At 31.8% G+C, this 10794-nt stretch overlaps 1 protein-coding gene across 1 annotated transcript; it reads right to left on the bottom strand.

Moving 5' to 3' along the window:
* Nucleotides 1-1819: 1819 nt before the first annotated feature.
* On the bottom strand, nucleotides 1820-5439 carry LOC134683982 (uncharacterized). The gene is made up of 4 exons (XM_063543284.1): nucleotides 5269-5439; nucleotides 4120-4299; nucleotides 2954-3164; nucleotides 1820-2213 (listed from the first exon to the last, which is right to left on the bottom strand). Exons 2-4 carry the CDS (start codon nucleotides 4297-4299, stop codon nucleotides 2089-2091), a joined length of 516 nt encoding a protein of 171 aa, XP_063399354.1. The 5' UTR covers nucleotides 5269-5439; the 3' UTR covers nucleotides 1820-2088.
* Nucleotides 5440-10794: the final 5355 nt, after the last annotated feature.

The raw sequence follows: 10794 nt of genomic DNA, 5'->3' as shown, positions 1-10794 counted from the left end.
TGTACATCTTACAATCATTATTCCTTAAACAAAACACAGTGGACTTATTGCTCACAGTATCTGAGAAGTAAACCAAGCCACACAAACTAAAAATTGACCAATGAACCGTGAAAATGAGGTTATTATTAAGGTCAGCAAACCTACAAGTTGGACATGTACACATGACAACCATTCCATACACCAAATATAGTTGACGTGTGGTTTATTGTATGGTAGATACAAACTTAACAATGTAAACTCAGTAACCTCGATCACTGTTTCATTAAATGAGGTCGAGGTCAGGTGTACTTTGTTTGTCAGATATGTAGACCTTCAAACAGAGGGTCGAAAGATACCAGAGGGACAGTCAAACTCATAGATTAGAAAATAAACTGACAATGACATAGACAAGGAACACTAATACCAAACATAGATATCATATTACTCATAATAAGTGTGGAGCAAGATCTGCTTACCCTTCCGTAGCGACCGAGATCCCCCCGGATAATGCTGGTTTATGCGGTTGCCTAGTCTTTAGGTTTTTTTGATCAGTTTTCTATACTGTTTGTCTTTTGGTCTCTTTCCCTCCTTTTTTTTTTTTTGCCATGGCTTTATTTGTTAATTTTCGACTTACAAGTTTGGATGTCCCTTTTGGTATCTTTTATCTCTCTTTTAGTCTGGAATTTTTTTTTCAAATAACGCATATATATATGTTTCATGCGAAGGTCCAGCAAATATGATTGGTATCATAGAGAAAGACAGGCAGAAGTTACTCTAGGATAATGTGAGTTAGACAGATAAAAGGAAACAATAGTATCATACGGGCCTGAATCGCTCAGCTGTTAAGAATGCTGGTTTATATTCATTTTTTTCCTATATCGCAATCAGTTTCTGTTTGCTCATTTTTGTAGCTTTGGAATAAAAAAAGTTTACGACAACGACAACCAACAACTACGCTATGTGGTTCCTAACGTTACTGGCCAATTGTAATTGTTCGCCCAAAAGATGTTACACAAAGATGTAATACAACACTTAATTTAGAAATTCAATGAGTAGAGCGAAATTTTAAAAAAAATCTAGAATTCCTTAATTGATGCTATAAGTCAGAAGAGCAACATGTTGGGAGCTAAATAAGGTGAAATATTGGTAGGTTATGGAACTCCTTTTTGATATATTTTCTTTTCTTTAAATGTAGGTGAAAGGCCGACTCGGACATTAACATTATACTTAGTATTGACATTATTGTGGTCTCAATTCATATCGTAGGTTAAAAAAAAAACAAAGGAGTCCGCACATCTAACAAAAAATCCCAAACCTGGCATGACTTTATCCATTATGTGTTTCATTGAAATATTTTTTCATATTCTTTAGAATGGGTAGATCGCTATATCACTGGTAAGTTCCAAGACAGTAGGAGAAGATTTTTGTACATTGAAGTAATTCTTTCTATGGTAGAGTATTTTTATCAAGTGAACTAAGTCGTGAAATATTAAACCAACAGCAACCCTAAAGGTGACATCTTGAAGTCGACATACATTCAATTTTTTAACCTTTAAACTGCACAAGAAGCTACCAGTATTAGTTCAATTTTGATATTTTGAATGATGCATAATGACAGGTTAACCCACATCTTTGAGTAATTTTTCTCTAAAAACCTCATATTTCACCTCAAAATTACCCATTCCAAAAATACATTTACGTACATTTTTCGTTTGTTGTAAGTACAGGTCAACAATCTAATTTGCACCCAAAAAAATGTTTTGCAGATTTATCAAAAAAAAAACAATAGTAATTCAGATGAAAGTTTAATATTTGAATTCGTCTGTAAAAAAAATATGTAAGAAATACTTATACTTGTTTGAGGCATGATCTGTCAAGTAGAATATAGTGAAAAAAGACAATACAATATATAAGTTTGATGCAAATATAAATTGCCAAGACAAGACTATACAAAATTAAATAATTATACAGAGAAATGCAAGGCAATGCAACTTTAATCGAAGCGTATGTATCACAATTTGAACATTTGGAATTCAGTGCGTTGTTTGTGAGAGCAGTTTGCATTAGCTATAAGGTCTGGGCTTGAGGGGAAAATATAAAACGTCAAAATCATTTCAACAATGTCATGTTCTGTTCAGCAGCCATTGCATCTTTGTCCTTTATTATACTGCAGCTTTCTTCGGTTATGACATCTTTCTTTTTAAGGTCGAATTCCTCTTTTGTCACCATTTTGTCTACAAGTATGTACAAAAAAATATCATCAGTTCAAGAGAAAATTGTTTAAGATAAAAATAGTGATTTTTTACGTTCTTTTCCAATAAAACTTTATGACCAATACTGACAAAAACGCCTTACGCCTAAATACTGTTCGCTCCACTGTTTCAAAATAACAAGCTTTGACTTTTAAAGACAACATCAAATTGACAGCAAAAAAACATGAAAGTGTCCTTGGTTTTAAGATAAAATCAATTGAAAATTTGGCGGGAAATGATTCTCTCTAGAATTTTCATTTACATAACACTGGCACATTTTTCTCTCGAAATTTAGGGAAAATAACAAGGATTTTGTAAGATTTGTAAAATTGCTTTTTAAACTTTATGTATAATATAATTAAAAAGAAAACGGTAGGTTAGCGGGCGAAATTTATATTGACATTTATTCATATGGATTTAACTAGAGGATTCCGATTATCTGTCAAAAAGTAAAAAACATCCAGGGTTGACAGGAATTCAGAAATATTGATACTTGAACTTCTTCAATCAAAACCTAATTAAGGTATCGGCTTTTTGTCTGTGCTTAATGTTTAAATACACAGTCACGTTTGTATGAACCCCTTGAAATGATTAAAACTCCGAAGCAGCGGTGATTTTGCTATGCTAATCCTGGATTACTCAACATAGCGAAGAGTAGGACAATTTTACCTCTGTTTGAAGTTCGTAGATAATTAAAACCGAAAGACAACCCTATAACAAACCTTCATCTATGTCCAGTTCTGCAAAAAATGTGTGAAGAATTTCAGGTGTGTTGACTTCATCACCGAAATAAACGAATATCTTATCCAAATCCCCTTTCGTAATATAACCTTTGACATCCAAGTCATACGGATTGAATACACATGGGTCAAGTGGACTGTCGCGTCCAGAAATACCTTTATAATCTATATCTACATGGAACATCTGGTGGTCCTAAATTAATTGAAAGATTTGTAATATTTTACATATTTTGATAGTTAATTTGTTTTTTTTCTAAAAAGCACGTAAAGAAATTAAAATAAATAGAGAGGAATGATTTGCGTACTACTATATAATTTCAAAGCCATTTTGTGTTAACAGTTTTTTTCTTACTTCTAGATTTTTCAAAATTTTATTTTTTAATTATATTTCATCGGCTGGTATCCCAATCCATTATCCAATAGGGACAATGTTTTAAAGGCGAATTCAAAAATACATAATAACATATAACTTCAGAAATATTACCGGAAAAGATTAAAAGGTATACTCTTTCACACTCTTTTTAACAACATAAAAATGGTAACAAAGTCATAAACATGAGACTGTGTTCAAAGAGGAATCACAATTAAAAAATTTGAGGACCATACATTATAACTTAAATAAATTAACAAGTGTTCATACCAGATCATCACGCACGCTTGATAACTGTTGAAGGTCTTATATTGACATAAATATGTCGGTTTAAGGGTGAAAGGTGTTATATTAGGGAGTTATGTATGCTTTTCGTTTAATTATATGAAGCCTGATTGGTTTCGTTTGTGTATTTGTTGTGTGTTCTGTGAGTACATTCTGTTCATGCAAATATAACTTGCATGCAGTTACCGTAAATTGGTTTTTTTTTATTGTAGTTTTAGTTTGGTTCATTTGCAATTGGTGCCCCAAATGAAAATGTCAAAATTAAACATGCGAAAATAAAGCAAACGCCAAAATTGCGACCGGTACGATAACAAAGTAATGTTAATTGTTGGGGTATTCCGAGTTAAGATCTAGTAGTTGTCAAATTGACAGATTGTTCGTAAGCTCTTTTAAATAAGTCTATTCGTAATTTATACAGACTCTTGGCGATTTACAGCAAGGCTTGCTGTTTATTGTTCAGGGGGCGGGGGTAAATATCTTCCCTTAATCTTACCTGTGCATGTCGTTTGAAATCCATATTCCATCCCAAACCAACTTTATAATTGCTTCCACCGAGAGGTTCCAGTGTGCCACGGACTGATTGTCGATCATTAATGTCATGTCTAAAACATCCTTCGCTAACGTGAAGCATCATCAAACAAACGGCAATGGTACGGATCAGGTTCAACATCATCTATAGGTGTATAAATGTAATTTTTAAAAAAATCTACAGTAACAAACTAAGCAATTATTTAATTGCAGTTTGGAAAATAAGATCACGTAATATATTGACTTAATACAATATAATAATCATATACTCTGTAACTACTGTTCTCGGCTGTCGTTTATTTGTCATGTATTGTATATATTGTTCTTTTGCCATAGCATGTATATGCTTCTTGCAAATAAAGAATTCATTTTTTCCACCCTCTTTAATCTGGTCGTTTTTTTTTCATTTTTAAAAACAAGATGTGTATAAAACCAAGTTCAATCCACCATTTTCAACATAAGAAAATAATCCACTATTTTCAACATAAGACAATGCCAGTACCAAGTCAGGAATATGACAGTTGTTATTCATTCGTTTGATGTGTTTTATCTTTTGATTTTGCCATTTGATTAAGTACTTTCCATTTAGAATTTTCCCCGGAGTTCATTTTTTTGTGATTTATCTTTTTCCTTTATGTATTTGACGCTTATAATCATGTTTCCTAATGTTTTGATATCATTTTCCATTTATTAAAGCGAATTGTATGTTTTTGTGCGATATTTTTGTGTTCTAATGAAATTTTGTATCCATAAGTTATCCGTTGTATTGCATATCAGTATTGAAAAAGTATACAAATTCCTAGATAATCCCAATTAATTAAATGTGAATCATTTTTTTATTGAGTCGGTTGAAGTCTTTATATATCTTTGTTTTCATTCTGAATTTTATCAATGATATTTTGCATTATTTGTTATTGAGAGACGAGACTTAAATAGAATATTGAATTAAAAGTTGATGCAATCTCTTTTACGAAAACGTTTCTTTAACAAACTATGGATTTTAGCGTCAGTGTATTTAGCAAGGCAACAACATTTATCAAGAACTTTTATATTTTATTATATTACTGGTTGGTAGATTTAAATCACAGAAAGAAAAACAAAAACAAATACTTACTTGTTTAATTACTCCTCAAATTACAATCCACTAATAGTGTTAGTCTATAATGGTGGTCCAGTCATTTATAGTCTTGAAACTTCCTGGATGAGTAGATCTTCTGACCAGGAAGACGCATTGACTATGATGGCCACTTGGATAAAGCAAATTATAGTCAGAAAATACAAAGTGCTTTTCTTTAGTTGAAAAAAAAAATTGATGAAAAAAGCAAAAGGGGATTTTTTTCAATTTTAAGAAATGTAATTTTCCTCACGATATGTTTTGAATTTATCATGTGATTATTAACAACGGTTTCAGAAAACTCATGTTCAATCAATATTTTTCGAAAATTAAAATAGTATATGTTAATTAGGAATCGTCACAGGGAATATGAGCCCATATATCCTGTCAAGCCCGAAAAGCAATTTTGTTATACTGGGATGTCCTAATAACCAGTACACAAAATGATAGACTTTTTTCACAAATTTGTCAAAATGAAATATATATTTTTAAAGATTTGAAAATGTAATAAAGATGATAGGCCACAACGCTAGTTTTCCAGCTAAATTTGTGACAAAATAACACACTTTACACGGATTAATCAGAGAAAAGACAAGATAATGTTAATAGAAGGTAAAACAGATGATTGAATTTTGAAATAAAATATGTGATGATAGCACTTATAAAATGCTTCCGGAATATCAAAAGAAAAATGAGAAGTCACTGTATGTTTTTTTCCTGCTATAGCATAAAATAAATCAATATTCTGAAGATTCCTTTATGAATTTTACTTGTCCGAGTTCTTTAAAGTTCAAAACAATTTGAATCGAAAAAACATTTTCTGCTTTGGTAAAAAGATGAGTGACAATAATAAAATATCACATAGATCTGTTCACTTTTAATTGGAAGTTTCCTTTAGTAAGTTTGATTCTTGCATCAAAATTTGCTGACCTAAATAAAATTGTAGACACATTGTGTTGGGCGTATGATATTTGCGCAAAATTTATAAAAAAAAAATTCTAAATTTGCGCGGATTTCATTATTTCATTTGCGCCGATTTTATATTTGCTCCTAATTGCATTTACAGTTTAATATGGGTGAGCTAAATACTGGCCATACACATTGGAAGGTCAGTGCAAACGATTGCGAAAAGGTAAACTCATTTTTTCTACACACCTCAACTTAAATGTCTTTGCAATGATATGTCTGCAATATTTATAGATGGACCGTTGAAGTGTTGTCCGACATACTTTTATCCGTTATATATACTTTACACGGATGTAAAAATGGAAACTACGTACCTCATATTTACGCCATTTTATTACCAGCGAAAGATGAACAGTATAATGAAGTGATATGTAAATAATTTGTGATCTCTCCCGGATATAGACACAAGCAATGTATAACGCAATTATGGATGCTTTTCGAATAGAATAGAAAAATATCGGCTCAAATGTAGAAAAAATCGGCGCAAATGCAAAACGCCGAATGTGTTTTGCTATTTTACAACCATACATGGCAGCAGAACTCATACAACAATTCTGCCTTGAGATTTTGTTCACAGGGTACATAGGCTTATTAAGCCGCTCAAGGTAGTCAATATTATTGCAGTATTTTGGTTAGTTTTATTAACTGTTCATTTGTCTTTATGTCTTTTTTCTGCCCACCATGATGTTGTCATCTACCTGTAGTTTTGAATGTCCCCTTGCTATGTTAAAATATGTTTGCTTTTGTTCCTTTTTAGTATTTGACACAAATGTTTGATTTCCTTTTAAAAAAATATACTAGCATATTTAAATCAGCCATTTTTTGAATACTATAAATAAGTTGTTAATACATTTTGGAAATGCACATTTAAGATACAACCAGGATTTGGATTTCTAGAAATTTTGTTCTTCTTTTTCGGCAGGGACCCGTGTTTCTGAATAAGTAAAGAAATACAAGGTCAAAATAGGTGATATAACTTTTATATTTATTACATTAGAAGTATCTATTTTTGAAAAAAGGCTAAGCATGTAGGAACGTTTTCCGCCCATCAAGAATTAAAATTTGATACAAAAAAATCATTTATTTTAGACATATATATCATAATTCTTACAATTGTTAAACTGATTTTTTTATGAATACTAAGGTTCTACGGATTCACGTCGGAAAGTTATCAGTCCAAAGTGCCGAACTGGGTTTTTTTTTTTTTTATTTGATTGACTGATTAATGTTTAAAGCCACTTTCAACTTGAGCACCATTGTTATATTTCGTGACAGTCAGTTTTATTGATGGAGGAAGATTGTTGATACAAAGGTAGCAATATTCAAAGCAATAAGTTGAAAGATAATATATTCTTTTAAACATTTTGCAGATCTTTTGTTTCTGTTAAGGTTCATTCCACTATTTGTGTTGCGTTTGTAATGTTATAAGTAGTAGTAAAGCTGAAAAATGAAGTAAAGAAATAATGAATAAATATTGATACTACATGTAGCTACAGTACATGTTCAGTATATGCATGTAAAGTTGGGGAAAACATCAGCAAGACCTAACAAGACAAGCAGACCAAAATACATCTGGAGGTTTACATACATTATTTTAGAACTGAATGCTTATTTTTGTAACTTCATTGGAGTGTAAAAGCGTTCACCGAAGTACATTTTGTATGAAGCGCTTCATTCTAAAAATGTGCACACGATCATCACTTATACACCCTTATGAAGTTACAAAAAGAAGCATTCAATACTTATAATTACGTTTTTTCAGCTAGGATCATAAAATCAAGATTTTTATCATTTTTTTTTTGTGTATTTAATTCACATGTGCACTTTATTGTCGGACCTCGTGTTATCGTGAATGATAAATTTTATTGTATAATGCAATAGCTAAAGGAATAACACGTGATGTTAGCCAATCGGAATAACGTACTATAATGAAACATACATCTAATGTAATCATTTAACGATAAACATAGTGTTTTTGCGTATACTTCTGACTCTCTGTGTCGACTTTTCTATGGTCTTACTCCTGAATGATGCATACCTAACAAAGCATCAGTGAGTACAAATTTTCAAGTATTCGTTTTGATTTTTCATAGGATCTAAATCAAAACCTCCTATACTTAGATCAATCTACCACGAAACCACCAAATAAATCTAGCAGGTAGATTCTTCTGTGTTGGTTGAACAGGGTGAAGATTTTGAATACTCCTTGTTTTGTCATTGGAAAAAAGTATGAAGATCAGGACAAAAATGGTGTCTTTCAACTAGCATTTACAGACTTCTTTCCCTGTTGATGCAAGGTTCTTTATTATGCAGAAAGGATGCTTATTGTCCGACTATTCGTGAGTTCGTATGTAGACGAATCAAAATAAATGCTGCCTAAACACAGATGTTACAATGTCCTTTAAGGAATTACAAGTTGACAATATTCCTAACACTATAACTGACCTTCGTAAGTGTTGTTACTATCTTCTTTCTGCAAAAAAGTTGCAATGCCACAACATTTATTCTCAAGCAGCAAAACAATAAAATTGTTAAAAAAAAATCACATATGCATTACTTTTTAGGGTGTGATCAAAAGATGGAGCGAGCAAGCTGTAAAGGCAGCTGAATATGTCTCCATTGAAAGACTTGCAGTGGAATATATGCATGCAAAGTATGGGATCCAACAAACCAAAATAAGAACAAGGCATTAATTAAAGCAGCAAGTTTGTGAAAATAAACAATACAGACCAAACATCTCACTTTATTGTAAACACTTCTACCGAGAAAGATCAAAAACAGTACAGATATCTATATGGCCAATCACAGATTGCAAATATACCGTGCGGAAGCAATCACATTCAACTTTTGAATCCGGTTCCCAATAGCTGGCAGAAGAAGATATATAGATAAAAGAAAATGTGGTATGAGTGACAATGAGGCAACTCTCCATCACTGATCAATGTTTCTAGGAACAGTTTAAAATATTTCATACTAGAACTAGCAAACAAATAGCAAATAGTACCAACATAAAAGCCAATGCTTAAGAAATTTTCCATTAACTGGAAAACCCTTGTGTTCCCCCTTTTTTGTCCCTAATTCCTAAACAGATTGAGTTTTAACTCCACCATCCCAATCCTAACCATCATTTTGATTCAATTTCAGTTAATTCTATATACTGTTCCTCAAGTTATTGTCTGGACACTAGAAAAACAACAACTAATGGAAGTTTTTAACGACCTTGACTGGCTAGAAAAAAGCCTATTTGGGCCCCTTTTATACCCTTTATTCCTAATCCAAAGGAGCCATAGCCCCAAAAGCAATCCCAACCTTCCTTTTGTGGTTTCAAACCTTGTGTTTAAATTTCATAGATTTATATTTACTTGTACTTAATTTTTTGGCAAATTTCCAATTATGCTTAAATTATTAGCAAATTTCCAATGGAGTAAATTATACTAAAGTTATGTGCAAATTTCCAATGGAGTAAATTATACTAAAGTTATGTGCAAATTTCCAATGGAGTTTATAAATACTGAAGTTATTGGCAAATTTCCTATACACATTTTTTAAAGCAGTGTGAAGTAGTTCCAACATTACTTTTTGATTACCTCCCTTACATTGCTTTCAAATTGTCTAAACTGCCTTTTTCTGCCCCGAATTCATATATGGTTTGAGCAATAACCCCCAAAGTCAATCCTAACCACCCTTTAGTAGTATGGAATCTTGTGGTATAATTTCAGAAAATTTCATACACTTTTACTCAAGTTATTGTCTTGAAACTACAAAAATACTTGTTTTTGGCCCCTTTTTGGCCCTTTATTCCTAGACTTTTTGCCCATTAATCCTTAAAACAAATTCCATCCTTCTGCTTATGGTATTTAACATTGTGGTACAATTTCAAAGCGATTGGAATACTTATACACAATTTATTGTCCTGAAACTAGATAAATGTTTTTTTTGGTCCCCTGATTCCTAAACCTTAGGGACCATAACCCCCAAAATCAATATCCAACTTTCCTTTTGTGGTTATAAACATTGTGTTAAATCGATTGCTAATTACTTACACTAAATTTATTTCCCGGAGACCATCTGTCTTCGGATGAGACTGATGACGACAACACCGTGATACCAATATCAAAAAAAAAAATTTTGCTATATCCTTATGACGACAACACCATGATACCAATATTCAAAAAAATAATAATCATTGCGGTCGTATATAAAATCTATATTTTTATTTCTTGCAGTCACTGAAAATGAGATCAAGGACAATGAGCATGTGACAGACAGAAACTTTGTAACATAAGGTATCTGCTTTACAGGTATAAGGTAATCAGGTCTTCCACCTTCTAAAATATTAAACTGTATGCAAATGTTTTTTGTTGTTTCTGCTGCCAACACTGAATTGTATTAATACTTCTCTGACTTTTAATTGTTTATAAATTTGAGTGTCCCTGATGAATTTGAATCTGGAAAAGCGATTTGGGGGCACATAATTTCTTAATTTTTATCTTCATCTACACATCAGATAAGTTAACAAAATATGAATCAAGTTAATCATGGTTTCAATGAAGATTCTCT

This window comes from Mytilus trossulus, chromosome 9 (assembly GCF_036588685.1).
Source record: "Mytilus trossulus isolate FHL-02 chromosome 9, PNRI_Mtr1.1.1.hap1, whole genome shotgun sequence".
NCBI classification, from domain to species: Eukaryota; Metazoa; Mollusca; class Bivalvia; order Mytilida; family Mytilidae; genus Mytilus; species Mytilus trossulus.
Note: the sequence above shows the minus strand (reverse complement) of the source record. Positions and strands in the feature narration are given on the sequence as shown.